This window comes from Balaenoptera acutorostrata, chromosome 2 (genome assembly GCF_949987535.1).
Source record: "Balaenoptera acutorostrata chromosome 2, mBalAcu1.1, whole genome shotgun sequence".
NCBI classification, from domain to species: Eukaryota; Metazoa; Chordata; class Mammalia; order Artiodactyla; family Balaenopteridae; genus Balaenoptera; species Balaenoptera acutorostrata.
The window spans coordinates 177180663-177196714 of NC_080065.1; the positions used below are offsets into that span (position 1 = coordinate 177180663).

At 60.2% G+C, this 16052-nt stretch overlaps 2 protein-coding genes across 6 annotated transcripts in view; one reads left to right on the forward strand and one right to left on the reverse strand.

Moving 5' to 3' along the window:
• The first annotated feature begins 206 nt into the window (after positions 1–206).
• Positions 207–8137, forward strand: DCAF15 (DDB1 and CUL4 associated factor 15). Of its 2 annotated transcripts, XM_057540710.1 has the most exons (13): positions 207–366; positions 1950–2047; positions 2137–2272; positions 2911–3017; positions 3097–3236; positions 3322–3492; positions 5641–6075; positions 6181–6272; positions 6375–6503; positions 6596–6681; positions 6915–7019; positions 7097–7212; positions 7604–8137. In XM_057540710.1, the coding sequence occupies exons 1-13, from the start codon at positions 235–237 to the stop codon at positions 7657–7659; spliced, it is 1803 nt and encodes a 600-aa protein (XP_057396693.1). In that variant the 5' UTR covers positions 207–234; the 3' UTR covers positions 7660–8137. The 2 variants fall into 2 exon arrangements, with proteins under 2 accessions (XP_057396693.1, XP_057396694.1); XM_057540711.1 differs by lacking the exon at positions 6915–7019.
• A 101-nt stretch (positions 8138–8238) lies between these two features.
• The window catches only part of RFX1 (regulatory factor X1), a 32557-nt gene continuing 24743 nt past the window's right edge, over positions 8239–16052 (reverse strand). For all 4 annotated transcript variants that reach the window (XM_057540708.1, XM_057540707.1, XM_057540706.1 and 1 more), the window contains 12 exons: positions 15049–15230; positions 13914–14033; positions 13708–13823; positions 13378–13496; positions 13186–13295; positions 12583–12734; positions 12411–12508; positions 10835–10984; positions 10532–10740; positions 9946–10099; positions 9817–9862; positions 8239–9667 (listed from right to left, as the gene is read on the reverse strand). In XM_057540708.1, the coding sequence (XP_057396691.1) occupies positions 9498–9667; positions 9817–9862; positions 9946–10099; positions 10532–10740; positions 10835–10984; positions 12411–12508; positions 12583–12734; positions 13186–13295; positions 13378–13496; positions 13708–13823; positions 13914–14033; positions 15049–15230 (1626 nt within the window). In that variant the 3' untranslated portion in view covers positions 8239–9497. The remainder of the gene's footprint in view (positions 9668–9816; positions 9863–9945; positions 10100–10531; positions 10741–10834; positions 10985–12410; positions 12509–12582; positions 12735–13185; positions 13296–13377; positions 13497–13707; positions 13824–13913; positions 14034–15048; positions 15231–16052) is intronic.

Below are 16052 nucleotides of genomic sequence, written 5' to 3' on the forward strand. Positions count from 1 at the left end.
TGACGGGGGCGTCCCTGCGGGAAGGAGGGAATACGGCGACAGGCCGCGGGGACTGTACCGTCTCTACCAATCAGAGGCCGAGAAGGCTGTGATGGACAGGCATAGCGGGCAAAGGCCCTGAGTGCGGGCTTTCACCCAACCCGCGGGCGGCAGTGCCGAGAAAGGGCCAATGAAGAGGCGGCAGGGGTGGGGCGAAGAGGCCGGTTGCTCCGGAAGTGGAGGGAGGGGGTGAAAATGGCGCCCAGCTCGAAATCGGAGCGGAACAGCGGGGCCGGGAGCGGCGGCGGCGGCCCCGGCGGCGCCGGGGGGAAGCGGGCAACGGGGCGGCGGCGGGAGCACGTCCTCAAGCAGCTGGAGCGGGTCAAGGTGAGGCCTGGAGTCTGGGAGGAGCGCGTCGAAGGGTGGGGAGGAGGGACGAGGGAGGCGGAGGGAGGGAGGGCGTTCGCGGGGTGAGGGGTTGGGGGCGGAGCCCCGGGGGAGGGGGGCTCGGAGGAAAGGGGTTGGGCGGGGCCCCGGGGAGACGGTTTGGATTGGGGGGGCTGCTGCGGGAACTTGGATGGAGGGGGTTGGGGGCGGGGTCCCGGGGATGGGGCTTGGATGGAGGGGCTGGGGGCGGGGCCCCGGGAAGGGGGCTTGGATGGAGGGGGCCTTAGAGGCCGCTGGGGGAGTAAGGAGGAAGGGGGCGATCCAGGGTCAGACTCATTTTTCAAAACCCTGCTCCCACGGCCCTTCCGTTATGGAGCCTTACCGCCCCCTTGGCAGAGCCCTTGCTACCGGCTTTGGGATTCCTCCGCCTGGGGTTCCTCTCTGTCCAGCTCTGACCACAGGGGAGCTGGGAGTTCCTGTAACTGCGTCTGCCTCCCGCGTTGAATGGGAGGGAGCTCCCTGGAGAAGGCCTGATCTTCAGCTACCTGAGCAGGGCTCTGTCTCCCCATGAGACTGTAAACTCTCAGTGTGCTGGGATCTTTCCCCCATCAGTTTGGGAGCTCTGGGAGGGCGGACAATCTGCTGTCAGGTCAGCAGCAACTGGGGCAGGTCTGTGTCTCCATGGATCGGGAGTAGCGTGCCTTCTCCATTAGGCTGGGAACTCTGTGAGGGCAGGGCTGTGGCTTCTCCTTTTGACTGGAGTTCCTTGGGCAGGGACAGTCTCCACCCTCAGCTTGACTGCTCCCTGGGTTGGGCTGTGGCTCCGCCCCTAGCTTGGAAGCTCCCTGGACAGGGATCGTGTCTCCCCAGCAGCCTGGGCCTCGCTGACAGGGCTGTTCCACCCTGGGATCTCCTTGAGGGCTGGGCTGTATCTCCCCCATTAGACTGGATAGCAGGGTCCAAGGTGCTCTGATCCCCCAGTGCCCAACTTGTGCCTGCCTGGCCCCCCAAATCCGTCCTTGGTGAAGTTTTGGGGATGAGGGAGCCTGTTGGAAGGGGGAATCGGGCAGGAGTTGGAAGGTCACTGGTCAGGTTTACCCTCTGTCTGCCTCAGCTGGCCCCCGAGGGGCCTGAGCGCCCCGTGTATAGGCTAGTGGGTCGGGAACAGGTGAGTGTAGTTGATCAAGCCCCCATCCCAGGCTCCTTAGCGGCTCTCGATGCCCACAGCTCACTGTGCAGTGAGGCAGCCTTCAGGAAGGCAGCTCCGTGGCCCACTGTGGGCCAGGGGTGACTGGGGGAGGTGATGCCAGCCCTAGTCCTCAAAGGCTGGGGGCTTAGGCAAGAGGAACCCTGAGGCTCTGGAGGTGGGAGGATGGCTCGGGTCCCTGGTGGAGAGTCAGGCTCACGCCGTTTGCACCTTCCAGAGCTTGGACCTCCCTGGACCGTTATGGTTGGCAGGGAGTAGGCCTGCATGGCTGGGCTGGACCCCAAAGGTGCTGCTCGGCCTTGGGTGAGGGGACTGGGGGGCTGCAGGCTGTTTCCGCCACGTGGTGCCTCAAGAGCCCTGGCTGCCCTTTCCTCAGATCAGTGGGCAGCTCTCTCCTCGCCTCTTCCGGAAGCTGCCACCCAGGGTCTGCGTCTCTCTCAAGAACATCGTGGATGAAGACTTTCTCTACGCAGGGTGAGGCTGGGGCCAGGCAGGGCGGTGGCTGGGTGGGGCGGCAGGCTGGCCCTGACCTGGTTACTCTGCCCCTCCCCCCATCCACACAGACACATCTTCCTGGGCTTTTCCAAGTGTGGCCGTTATGTTCTCTCCTACACCAGCAGCAGCGGGGACGACGACTTCTCTTTCTACATCTACCACTTGTACTGGTGGGAGTTCAACGTCCACAGCAAGCTCAAGCTGGTAGGGCCAGGCCTGACGCTGGGCTGTCCCTTCCAACAGCACGGCTCCCACCGGTCACGGCACCCCTCTGAGCCTCAGGTTTCATGTCCGCAAAGTGAAAACAGTGTACTCATGGGGCCATTGTTGAGACTCCAAGTGTTAGGTCCAAGTGTAGGAAATTGGCATTTTTAGAGTTGAAAATGGGTAAACGGCAGCAATTTCATATGGTTTGACGGCTCAAGCCAGGAGGGACCCATGAGCTTTGTTAGGACCAAGCAGGCTGCCACACCCAATTTAGCCCTGACCTCGACTCCTCAAATGCCCCACCCCAGGAGGTGAGTGCCATTAACCCCAGTTTACACATGAGCTCAGAGAGGCGAGCAGGTTTCAGGGTGGGTTGGGCTTGGAACCGCTGTGTCTGGCTGAGCCCCCTCTGCTGGGGCAGGGCTCTCCTTGGCCGTGTCCTATCCTGGGCCCGGCCTCCCTGTGTCCCCCACTTGTGAGGGGAAACGCTTGTGAGTCTCCTCAGCCTGTCCTCAGGAAGGCAGAGGGGTGCTGGTGGGGGCTGTTTGGGGCTCCCTGGCCCGGTACTGCTGGCTGGTGCAGCCTTGGGTGGGCCCCGGGCCCGCTCGGACCCCCGACCCGAACATGCCTCTCAGGTCCGGCAGGTACGGCTCTTCCAGGATGAGGAGATCTACAGTGACCTGTACCTGACCGTGTGCGAGTGGCCCAGTGACGCCTCCAAGGTCATTGTCTTCGGCTTCAAGTGAGACTTAGGGATAGGGTGGGCAGGGGTGGGTGGGGCGGGCGCCTGGGCCAGGCTCTGAGGCTGTGCTGGCCCCCAGCACTCGCTCAGCCAACGGCATGCTCATGAACATGATGATGATGAGCGATGAGAACCACCGGGACATCTACATCAGCACCGTGGCTGTGCCGCCGCCAGGACGCTGCGCCGCCTGCCGGGACGCCAGCCGCGCCCACCCAGGTGAGGGGCCGGGGCCTGGGGCGCAGGCTGCCTGCTTCCCCGCCCTGGGGCCACAGCTGAGCCTGCGTGGCCTGTGTCGCTGCAGGTGACCCGAGCGCGCAGTGCCTGCGGCATGGCTTCATGCTGCACACCAAGTACCAGGTGGTCTACCCCTTCCCCACTTTCCAGCCCGCCTTCCAGCTCAAGAAGGACCAGGTGGTGCTGCTCAACACCAGCTACTCCCTGGTGGCCTGCGCCGTCTCGGTCCACTCGGCAGGTAGGCCCCCAGGTCTGAGGACAGGCCCTTCGCGCGTGCGCTGTCAGCCTTGGGGCCCTGTGACCTAATGACTTGGCCAAGCGGCCCTGCAAGCTCGGTGCTGTCACTACCCCGCGTCACAGATGAGGAGACCAGGGCCCTGGAGAGGTGAAGTCCCTCATCCAAGGTCACACAGCCAGGAAGTGGGAATGTGGGATCCGAACCCAGCCACTGCCCACCCCAGCGCTGTCCACTAGAACTTTCCACAGGGCTGGGATGTTCCAGATCTGCTGTATCAGTAGCCACTTGACCGTGGCTCATGTGACCAAGGAACTGAGTTGTTAAATTTAATTTTAGTCATGTTAAGTTCAAGTAGTCACATGTGGTCAGTGGCTACCATGCTGGACAGACAGTGCAGTGCGTTCTTCTCCGCAAAAAGAGAAATGTTGATTAAAAATTTCAGGGAGTGGTTAGTGGACAGACGACCTTCTTACATCTTTGATGATCACAGAAATGCCAGTGAAAATCAGGTGATGTCCCCCAGCAGAGTGGCAGATGTTAAAAAGCTGGATAATGCCACTGGCTGGTGGCAGCGTGGGGCCCTGGGGGCTCTCCTGCTCTCCCAGGGCCTTATGGCCAGAGAGGTGCCTGTGGCCCAGCAGCGCTGCACCCAGACATGTCTGAAGGTTTGGTGGCGGGAGCCAGGGGCTGCCTGGTGTCCATCGCTGGGGTTTGGGGAGGTAGGACAGGGTGGGTACTTCCCTTGGGTCAGCAGGGAGAGCCCCAGCGTGCACATCTGTGGAGAGTGTACCTTAAAGACATGTTCAAGTGCAGAAGAAACACAAGAAGATCTATCACCTGATAGTGATACCACTTATATTTAAATTTAAAACGTGTTCCAGTTTTGCCAGAATGCAGTCAAATAAAGATGCCCACTGGGAATTCCCTGGTAGTCCAGTGGTTAGGACTCCATGCTTTCACTTAGGGCCTGGGTTCAGTCCCTGGTCGGGGAACTAAGATCCTGCAAGCTGCGTGGTGCAGCCAAAAAAAAAAAAAAAAAAAAGATGCCCACTAACTGCATTTAAAATGTTTGTCCCTGGGGGTGTGAGGGGAATGGACATGAAAAGAGGACTCTATGTATATAACTAAGCCCACAGACCGGCAAGGGGCAGGGTGCTTTGTCCTCAGGCCTGTCCAGGGGCCTCCCACCCCTGCCCTGGCCACCTGTGCCAGCATGGGCAACGCCCTGCTTCTTGCCAAGCCGTGAGCCCCCAACAAGCCAGGCCTGGATGGGGCCGCCACCCCCTGCCCCGTTAGGAAGGACCACATGGGACGGGATTCAGCCCGTGCGCACACAGCCCAGGTGAGGGGCGTTGTCATCAGTGTTTAACACTCATCTCACCCTAGGAGGGCACTCACACAGAGGGGGAGTTTTGACTTGAACATTTTCCACTCATTCCCCCTCCCCTCCGGAAGAAGTGCCACCGCTCTGGCGGACAGGAGTTCGTTGGCAGACTTGTATTATCTCTCAGTGTGACCTTGGACAAGTTTCTCTGAGCCTCAGTCCCGAGTCTGAACTGGGAGGACAGTTCCCCTCTCCAAGGGTTGCTTGAGCGGGGCCCAAATGAAGCAGGGCAGGCAGAGCCCAGGGCCTGGCCATGGTGCTGCTCAGTGAACACGTTGGGTTCTCCACACTGACGTTCCCCAGAGAGGGATCTGCCTCCCAGTCAGATGGAGTCATAGAGGCCTGGGATTCGGGCAGTCTGTGCCTGTGCTGGTCTGGCTCGCGTTGGGAAGGACGGAGGGCTGTGTAGTAAACTGTCAAACTTAAGTGGCTTTTATCTGGTATGATGATGACATGTCAGCTTACCAAGGGCAGGGATTTTTGTCTGTCTTGTTCACTCCTGTGTCCTCAGTGTGTGGCATACAGCAGGTGCTCAAGAGTAAGGTTTGAATGAACATGATTGTGTGTGTGTGTGTAAAAGTCCTTTTTCCCTTTTGGGTGTTTCAGACTGATCTCAGAATATGTAAATCTTCTAGAGGCGTCTCCTCATGATGGATTTCTAAGAACCCCCCAGCATAATGAGGGAGATCGGAAGAGCATTCTGGACTTGTACTCATCTACTGACCCCTTTCCCACATCCATCACCTTTTATTTTTATGTTCCAGGTGATAGCAGCTTCTGCCAAATCCTGTACGACCACACCACCTACCCCCCGGCCCCTCCCAGCCCCCCTGGGCCCCAGAGCCCAGAGATGCCCCCTGTCCTCCCCACCCTCTGCCCCGAAGCGGCCCCAGCCCGGCCCTCTGGGGCCCCCGAGCACTCGCCTGCCATCGCCAAAGCCAAGGAGTTTGTGGCTGACATCTTCCGCAGGGCCAAAGAGGCCAAGGGTGGGACCTCGGAGGAAGTCCGGCCACCCCCTTGCCCGGGGCCCTCGAGCAGCCGCTGCCGCCTGCCCTCTGAGCCCCTAGCCCCAGGTGGGGAGGCGGTGCCCCGGGACAGCCCCCTTGCAGCAGAGGTGCCTGCCTCCGAGCCTGGATACGTCAACTACACCAAGCTGTATTATGTGTTGGGGTCCGGTGAGGGGACGGAGCCAGAGGATGGTGAGCGGGGAGCCCACCTGGTGGGGTCCCAGGCATGGGAGGCTGGCCTGGAGGGGCCTCTAGGCCTCCCACCACCATCCCTACCCCCACATCCTGCCCCCTCAGAGTTGGAGGACGACAAGATCTCCCTGCCCTTCGTGGTGACTGATCTCCGCGGCCGCAACCTACGGCCCATGCGGGAGCAGACTGCCGTCCAGGTTGGTGCTGGCAGCGGGCAGGCCAAGGGGCAGCTCCCGGGGGACCTGCTGGGATGGCAGTTGGCGCAATCCTCCCCCTCCCCCTCTGCCCGCTGTCCACAGGGTCAGTACCTGACAGTGGAGCAGCTCACACTGGACTTCGAGTATGTCATCAACGAGGTCATCCGCCATGATGCCACTTGGGGTCACCAGTTCTGTTCCTTCAGCGACTACGATATTGTCATCCTGGAGGTGGGCCCAGGTGTCGGGCAGGGCAGGCCCGGGGCCTCCCAGCTCTGGGCAGCACTCTCAGTATGTGTCACCATCCACACCCCGCCCCCCAGGTCTGCCCAGAAACCAACCAGGTCCTCATTAACATTGGCCTGCTGCTCCTGGCATTCCCGTCCCCCACCGAGGAGGGCCAGCTCCGGTGAGTGGGCAGGGACCCCACCCTCACCCTTGCCCAGCAGGGCCCTGCGCTCAAGACCTCTCAGTGTGGGGAAGGGGGGATGTGAGAAGCCTCCCCCTGCCCACCAAAACTTGGATTGGCCACTGCATTACTGCTCCAAAGATAAAGGCCCCTCTGGGTAGCCTGGGTTCAAGCTCAGGGACCCCGTGGTCCCACTCCCTCTCTCCTCTGCTCACCATCCCTCCCCGCTGTAGACCAAAGACCTATCACACCAGCCTCAAGGTGGCATGGGACCTCAACACGGGCATCTTTGTGACAGTCAGCGTGGGTGACCTCACTGAGGTCAAAGGGCAGACCAGGTGAGGCAGGGCCGGGGGCCAGGGCTGGGGGTGGGTTGGGCCAGGGTGAGGAGAACTGCTCACCCCCTCTCCCTCAGCGGCAGCGTCTGGAGTTCATACCGCAAGAGCTGCGTGGACATGGTCATGAAGTGGCTGGTGCCTGAGAGCAGCGGCCGTTACGTCAACAGGATGACCAATGAGGCGCTGCACAAAGGTGGGCCCCGTGACCCGACGACAGTCCGGGACTGAGGTCCTCATCCTGGGGCCAGGCCAGGCCCAGAGCACGCACTAATTCCTAAGTGTTGCTGAATGGAGGAGCACATTGGCTGAGCTAGTGGACACCGTGGCGTTGGGTGAGGGGAGGGCAGCCCAGGCCAAGGCCGGGGGGCCAGGTCAGGTGTGGCACCTGGGGGCCCCCGGCCTGTCATTCAGTCAGTCATTCAGCAGACATTTTATTGAAAGGCTGCAGGCAGGAGGCAGAGATAATGTCGCAGGGTGCCTGCCTTCCAGAACCTTCTGGGCCCATATCAAGTCGGGGAAAGAGGCCTCTCCTACAGCCTGGGCAGGCCAAGGTTCCAAGGCTTTGTCCCCACCCTTCCCTGCAGGGTGCTCACTGAAGGTTCTGGCGGACAGTGAGCGATACACGTGGATTGTGCTGTGAGGGCCCGGCCGCCCTGGACACTGACTCCAACTACCTCCGCGGCCCGGGAGCTGGCCGCCTTCCCGGCAGCCTCTGCCGGCCGGCCGATGGCGGGCACTAGTGTTAGGCTGCGGGGAGGGGGCTGGGCGGGGCAGCCCCTGGTGGCCTGAGAGTCTGGACGCTTCTTATTTATGCCTATTTAAGTTGGAAAGGGGCAGAGGGAGGGAGCCCCCTGCCCCACCAGCCTTGAGCGCCCGCCTTCACCCCAAGCTGGGCATGGGCCCTCGTTCCTCGCGAGTTTGCCCCTTTTCTCGGCTACAGGTGTGGACGTTGCCCCCCTACCCCCACCCCAGGGAGGCCAGATGGATCCCATACCCCTGCCCTGTCCACCCCCAGCCTCTCCCCCGACCTGAGGTGGTGAACCTCGTGGCCATCACACCTCCCCTTCCCGGCCCTGTTGTTCCTCTTCACATAATAAATGTTTTATTTCTGAACCTCACTGAGTTCCCTTTACTGCCTGCCACTCAGGGGCTCGGGGCCCAGCTGGAGCCCCCAGCCCCAACGTTCCCACCAACGCCCGGCAAATCAGCAGTAGCCAAATATCACAGCGGAATTTATTGTGTTTTAAGAAAGACTACAAAAAGGTAGAAAACAGCTCGGCACACTAGACTACCACACGCGTGGACACTTTCACCACCAGGAGAAGGGAGGCCCCGAGGGGTAAGGAGGGGGAGTCGGCAAGCCACCCCAAAAGCTGTAGCACACGGAGCACACAAAATAGTGATTTTTATACAATAGATCAGGTTTGTTTGTTTTTTTCTCTTTTTTTCTTTTTGCCATAAACAAACATCTATCTCACAGGTTGGAAACACTGAGAAAACCGGAACAGATAAGGCCATGATGGTTGGAAAAAAACCCAACAAGTTACCGACTCCGCTCAGGCGGCGCTCACAAATCGCACAATAGTCATGTGGAGGGCGGGGATCGCACGCATGGAGGAGAAGCACGGTCTCCAGGGAGAGTAGGAGCATAGAGATTCCATTACAAACCAGCGGCGAGGAGGGCCCAGGATCTGAGCGAGCGGAGCACCCAGCCCTGGCTGGGGCAGGCATGGGCACTTCCGGGCCCGCTGCCTGCAGCAGGTCCCTCCGGGCTTGGCGCCCGGTCCAGCCTGCTGCTCTTTGGAAGCTGGAGGTGGTGCCCCTTCTGCCCTCCCCCTATCCAGGCCGGGCAGTGCCCCCCTCTAGGGCTGCGGGGCAAGGGAGGGCCCAGCTCTGGAGATGCGACACCCACAGCTTTAATTGCACTTATACCAAGGAGTGGGAAGCGGTGGGGTTGCTGGGGGGAGGGATCCCGGGGCTGCTGCTGACAGTGGCGGGTCCCCAGGTGATGCCCACCTGCGCCCACCCGGGGCTCAGGGCTGGGCCTAGGACAGGCTGTGCAAAGCCAGCGAGCTGAATAAGTTAACAGTTCCGCGAGGGAGGGGGCCTGCCTGCCTGCCCCCTGGGGGGGTGGGGGTGGGGCTGGGGGAGGGAGATGCTGCAGCCTTTGGGGCCAAGGGGCCAAGCTGGCTGCCCCAGGGGGCACCTGGGCACGTCGGCGGGTTCCTTAAGGCACGTCTTTTGTGTCAGAGTTTGCAGCTGCGGCTCCGCCCGGCCCTGTGATTGTGTCCGCCCCATCCGGGGCAGGGACCCCCTTACCTTCCCTGTCTCGGAGGCCCCCTCCCGGCCCCGGCCGAGGCTGGAGCGGTGACAGCGAAGCCACAGAAGCTGTGAGGGACCCTGGCGAGGAGGGGCAGCAGGGTAGGGCGGGCGGGGCGGGGCGGGGGGTGGTGTGGGGGGATGGGGGAGGCCACGGGCTTAGCTGGAGGGCAGCGCCTGCACGAAGAGGCCGCGTGCGTCTGTCCGCGCCAGCTTGGCCGGTGGCTCCAGAGCCTCGGGGCCCAGCGCGGGCGACTCGCCACCGGCAGCGAGCGAGATGTCCTGCGGCAGCTCGTCCTCGCTTTCCTCCTCCTCTTCCTCCTCCTCGTCTGGGGTACACGGACCAGGCCTGGCTCAGCGCGGGGCGGCGGCGCCACCAGGCCGCCACATGGCGCCCCAGCCGCCGCCTCCTCCACCCCAGCCTCGCTGTACGCCGCCCCCTGGACTCTGGCCCTGGGTAGGGGCACGCTTTACCTACCTTTGTCCGGGTCCAGGGGGTTCAGCGAGGTGGCCAGGTTGGCGAACTGGAAGGAGGGGAGAGGAGAAGGAATGAGGGTCCTGCCTACGGGCACCCCGCCCGTGCCCTCAGCGGACCCGCCGTGCGCACCTCGCCCATGACGGCAATGGGGGTCTCGCCCTTGGCCTGGGCCACGCGATGCTCGATCAGGTAGTACATGTACTCATCGTAGAGCAGCCGTATGAGATGGAAGGAGCCGAAGCTGGCGGCGCTGCGCAGAGTCAGGTCCCGGATCACCATGGAGCTGGGGGAGGCGACAGAGAGGAAATCCTCAGGCCGGGACCCGCCCCGCGCCCCTCTTCCCTGCCGTAAGGACCCCAGGCCTGAGCAAGCCCAGCTACCACCGCCCGGCCCCGCACAGGCTTCCCGGTCAGAGAGGGAAGGCGTCCCTCAGAGAGGGAGGAGGGCCCTAGCCCCGCCCACCACCAGCAGGACCCTCGACTTCCTAAAAAGCACCCGAGTCCCCCAGGGGGTGGGGCTTTCTCTGGTCCAGCCAGAGAGGGTGGGGCTGGGGCCCTCATCCAGCCCCACCCTCCTCGAAGAGGCGGGGCCTTCATTGGTCCCATTTTGGCCTGATCCCAAAGCAAAGGAGCCTTCTCTGGGTCCGGCCCTGGTGGGAGGGACGTCCTCCCGCCCAGCCCCTTCCCCGCCCGCATCCCGCCCAGCCAGCGAGCACCTGTAGAAGGACCACTTGAGGAGGAAGAGCTTAGCGGCCTTGGGAAAGCCGGCGCTGCCCTGGTAGGGCTTAAGCACTTGGCTCACGACGCCGTCCAGCCAGGCCGCCCACTGCTCCAGTGAGTTCTGCTGCTGCAGAGTCACTTTGAAGTCCTGCTCCAGCCGCTGCACCACGCGGTCCTCGCAGCGGCATACCCACGAGGCCTGCTCCTGGGACACAGTGGGCGGGTGCCCGGGGCTCAGCCGCCGCCCCGGGCCGGAGCCGCCGGGCCGCCCCGCGCTCGCCTGCCCCGTCCACGCTCACCTGCACGTTGGCGAAGTCCACGCGGTTGAGATCGCTCAGCATCTGGTTGATCTGCGCGGTGTTCTGCAGCACAGCGCGCGCCGCCTGCGCCAGGTGGTTGAGCGACGTGTAGCGCCGCAGGGTCTGCGCGAAGGCACCGGCTGCTGCCACCTGTGGGGCCCAGGGCTTGTGGCTTCCGCGGAACCCACCCCGCACAGTCCCCTGCCCCACCCAATGCGACCTCTCTGAGCCTGTTTCTTTCTCCTAAAAGGGAGGAATGGGGCTTCTCTGGTGGCACAGTGGTTGAGAGTCTGCCTGCCAATGCAGGGAACACGGGTTCGAGCCCTGGTCTGGGAGGATCCCACGTGCCGCGGAGCAACTGGGCCCGTGAGCCACAATTACTGAGCCTGCGCGTCTGGAGCCTGTGCTCCTCAACGAGAGGCCGCGATAGTGAGAGGCCCGCGCACCGCGATGAAGAGTGGCCCCCGCTTGCTGCAACTAGAGAAAGCCCTCGCACATAAATGAAGACCCAACACAGCCATAAATAAATAAATAAATTAATTAATTAAAAAAAAAAAAGAGTTAGGAGCTAAATAATAATTAAAAAAAAAAAAAAAGGGAGGAATGTACCTTGTTGCTTTCTTTGGGAGATCAAAGGGTCAGGGCTTTCAAACTTTGGGCAACCACCCACCCAAAGAATGCCTCCAAAAAACTCAGTGTATTATATCTGAACAGCATTATTATTTTTCATCAAAGGACACAAGTAAATCTCGGAGGGCACTGCCCAGAAAGGGCACTGCTTCCATAACCTTTGGTTTCATTTTGTTTGTATTATTCCCTTGAACGTCAGCTCCGGGAGGGCCGGAGTTTTGTGCATCTTGGTCATTGCTGTGCTCCCAGCACTCAGAACCATGCCGAGCACACAGCAGGTGCTCAATAAATGCGTGTGGAATAAATGAATGAATACATAAGTCTTGCCCGTTCTGAAGGGCTCCCCTGGGATCCAGCTTCTACTCTCTCCACAGGCCCCCAACCCCAGCCCTGTGTCCAGCGTACCCAGGGGTCATTCTTCAGACATCCCTTTCTGTTTAGCTGTCCTGTTGGCATTTTGAGGACTTTGAAAACAAACTTTTTTTTTTGCTCAAGAGCAAGCACACCCCATCTAATTCCTCACATCTTGGTAGTTAGTGAATGTGCAGCACTGATGAAGAGGGCTATTCTGTTTCCTTATAGACGTTTTTGTTTTTGGTTTTTTTGTTGTTTTTTTTAAGATTTTGTCTCTTTCTGAACACCTAAAGCACCTTCTGTTGAAGCTCTCTGAAGAGAACTACTTCAAGTGTGCATTTGGTTTTTATTTTTTTAAGATGCTGTGTTGCATACAAAAACACCACACACAGGTTGTGTTTCAGAAGTGGGCTCCTGAGGAAGCTGGTTTGTAAAGACAACGGCCAAAGCTCACTCTGAGGGGACAGAAACGGGGACAAATCTTACCGCCTCTGTTAGGCAGAGGAGACCGAGGCCCCCAGCCGCCCCCAGCCAGGAGGGAGGCCCCGGGCTGTGGGCCAAGCTGGCCCCTCAGACCCCCTCACGCCCTCACCTTCACCCGCAGCATCTCCTCGGGTATGTTCACCATGGCGTGGGTGAGCCAGCTCTCCAGGCTCTTGGCAAAGTTCCGGATCGCTTGGGTCAAGGCACCTGTGGGCGGTAGGGGGGCTGGTCAGGACTCAGGGGTGGGGTGGGGTGAGGGGACCGGGCGGCCGTGCACTTACTGGGGATGGGCCGCAGCACATCGGGGATGAGGATCTCCACCAGGCCCTGGTACAGCACGTTGTCACAGTGCTTGGTCCACTGGAGCACGGGCTCGAACTTGGAGAGGAGCACCAGGCTGGCCTTGGGCAGCCGCTTCTCGGCCTCATCATGCCTGTGGGCACCCACCCCACCTGGGGGTCACGAGGACATTCCACGGTCCTGTACCCAGGGTCAGAAGGGCACAGCACCCTCACCCCACCCTGGGGTCAGGCAGGTACTCTCTGTCTCTGGAAGACCCCTGGGGTCAGGCTGACACAGACCCCACTGCCCCCAGGGTCAGACAGGGATCTTAACACCCTGCACATTGGGGCACAGGCATCTACCCACCGCAGGGAGGAAATGGCTTGGTGGGGCACGCCATCCCAAACACCGAGCATCAGACCGGTACCAATGCACACTCTGGAGGCGGGCTCTGAAGGCCGTGTGCACCCCACAAACTGCAGGAGTAGCGAGGAGCCCCCACTCCTGCATGAAGTCTGAGGTCTGGCCACCCCAGCCTTGGGGGCTGACTCACATGGTACCCAACCTCCTCCCTCCCTCCCCCCTCCCCCAAAGGCACTCACACAGCCAGCGGCGGTGCCTCGCTGGGCTGGCTCAGGTTGTACCTCCAGAAGGTTTTCCACAGCGTCTCCACCAGGGTGAACTGCAGGTTCACCATGACATCGACGATGGCCTGTTGGGGAGGCTGGATGCTCAAGGGGGCTGAGCGGCAGCGTGGCCCTCCCTCGCCCCTGCCCACTGCCCAGATGCCCTACCTCACAGTGTTCCCGGTACAGGACCTGGAAGGCCTTGATGTCCCCAGGCCCGATGCCTTCGGGCAGCACTTTGCCCTGGAGGTCGAGCTCTGAGAAGTCAGGGAGGCTCCTCGAGGCATCTGGGGGCAGAGGAGACACCGTGAGCCCCTTCATCCCCCAGCTGCCTGCCCTGGGATCCTATTAAGTTGGCACCACTTTGCTACCAAGCAGAAGTTCCCCCATGTGCAGTGGGGGCGAAGAGGTTCCGGGAGGGCAAGTGAACCATCTGCACACTCTCCGGGGGCCACATACCCTTCCCTGGGCCCACCCCAGAGTCCAGGGAGCCCTCACCCAGAAACTGCTGGTACTGCTGGACCTGGGCGCTGATGTCCGACAGCCCAGTGGCCTGCTGCGGCCCCACGGCCACGCCGTTGGTCATGCCCTCCATCTTCTGGATGGGTTTGAGCCTGGAGAAGGGACAGGCAGGGGACTGGAGTGGGGACGGGCTGCCGTGCCTTCCCCTGCCCGCCAGCACCGGGCCAGCCCTGCCCTCCTACCTCTGTTTTTGCGAGAAGGGCTGGCCCCGCATGGCCATGTGCTGCTGGTCCTCCATCAGCCGCAGCAGGGGTGAGCTGGCCTTGATGCGCAGGCCATAGTAGTGGTACTTGGAGTTGCCCCTGGGAGGGAGGCAGAGGATGAGGGCTGGGCTGGGGGTGGTCACCGATCGTCCACCAGGAGCTTCACATCACATCTGCCTCCTCTCTGCTAGGGGGCCGAACAGAGCCCAGGGGGTGAGACCCATATCTCCACAGAGCTGGGGGTGCTGGGCTGGGGAAGCCACAGGGACTATGGGTGCCAGGAGAGGCCCCCAACTGAAGACTGAGCTCTGTGAAGACAGGGCCAGAGTCAGCGGCAGGCACTTAGCAGGTATTTGCTGCCTGCTAGTCATAACAATTTGCCAGGCACTGTTCTGAGCACTTAGCATATTTGAATCCACGTGTTCCTCATCCCTACCCTGTGAAGGGTACTCCTAGCATCCTAGATTGACAGCTGAGGAAACTGAGGCACAGAGACATGCAGTACTTTGCCCAAGGTTCTGCACGTACACATGCATGAATGCACGAATGAGGTGATGTCTAAGGCCTAAGCTGGGAGCTGGAACCAACAGAAGAGCGGGGCTCAGCCTGGAGAGGTGTGGGGGATCGCAAAGGAGAGGCAGGGAAGAGCGGGTTCATGGGAGGGCTCCTTGCTCCTTCCTACATGGATTCACTGACTCATAGGCCCTGATTAAGCACTGACTGTGTGTAGCCCCTGCACTCTCAAGGGACGTGCATTTCAGCATTGGAAGACAGATCAGAAAGAAGTAACATAAAAGGCATGTTGGATGGTGCTCAGTGCTAAGGAGGATAAAGTAAGGGGGGTGGATGTCAAGGAGGTGAGGGAAGGCTGAAGTTTTAGTTAAGGGGGTCAGGGGACGTTTGAGTCAGGAGATGGGGAAAGGTACGTGAGGCAGAAGGCACAGCAGTGCAAAGGCCCTGAGGTAGGAGCATGCAAGTGTCAGAGGAGCTGTGAAGAGGTCAGTGGGGCTGGAGTGGAGTGAGTGAGGGGACAAGGGGAGCTGAGGACCTCGATAACTTAGGGTGAGGTTGGGCCTTGTGGCTGCTAGGGACTGTCAGGGGCAGGTGGTCCCACCTGGTGCCGAGACGTCGGGTGCGCAGGCCCATGAAGACAGAGCGGATGAGCTTGCCGAAGGAGGCGGCGTTGACGGGCTCCAGCTTCTGCTCCTGGCAGTGCAGCAGGTAGTGGCAGTAGAGGGTGCTCCGAGGCAGGCTCACGCCCTCGGCTGTCTCATAGTTGTCCAGGAGCCACTGGACCTGGGGCCCGAGGAGGGGTGGAAGAATGCTAAGAATTGCTTCCATTTCTTAAGTGCTCGTTGCTAAGTGCTCTCTATATTTATTTCTGATTGTGATCCTGACAACCACACTGGAGAGGGTGTCATATCACAATCTCCCATGGGAACTAAATCCAGTGGAACTCTCTAGAACTGCACTGTCCAAATCAGTCACCACCAGCCACATAGGGCTGTTAAATTAATTTACACTGAATGGAAAAAGCCAATGTCAAAAGGTCATGTAAAGTATGAGTCCATTCATAGAACATCCTCGGAATGACAACATTAGAGAAATGGGGAACAGATTCGTGATTGCCGGGGGTTAGCGATGTTGGGAGGGAGGAGGGCAAGGGTGACTAAAAAGGGTTAGCAGGAGGGGTTTGTGGTGACGGAACAGTTCTGCATTTTGATTGTGATAGTGGTTTCCCAAACCTACCCATGTGATAAAAAGACACAGAAGTAGACACCCTCACATTGTACCAATGTCAGTGTCCTAGCTAGATCCTGTACTACAGTTACATAAAATGTAATTAGTGGGGTACCTGGGTGAAGGGTCCACAGGGATCTCTGTACTATTTTGCAGCTTCTGTGACTATAATTCTTTCAAAATAGTTTTTTAAAAAAACAACTCAGTTCCTGGGACCTTGAAACTCACATTTCAAGTGCTCAATAGCCTCATGTGGCCAGAGGCCTCTGCACTAAGCAGCACAGAGAGAAAATATTTATCACTGGAGGATGTTCTATCGGACGTCACTGGTCTAGCGAAGCATGTTTTCAGGACCCATTAGGGAGTCGTGAAATCAGT

Coding starts and splice junctions, on each gene's coding strand:
- DCAF15 (XM_057540710.1), top strand. CDS start 235: ATGGCGCCCAGCTCGAAATCGGAGCGGAACAGCGGGGCCGGGAGCGGC. Junction 6,273..6,374: donor GGGAGCAGACTGCCGTCCAG/GTTGGTGCTGGC, acceptor CGCTGTCCACAG/GGTCAGTACCTGACAGTGGA. Junction 6,682..6,914: donor ACCGAGGAGGGCCAGCTCCG/GTGAGTGGGCAG, acceptor TCCCCGCTGTAG/ACCAAAGACCTATCACACCA.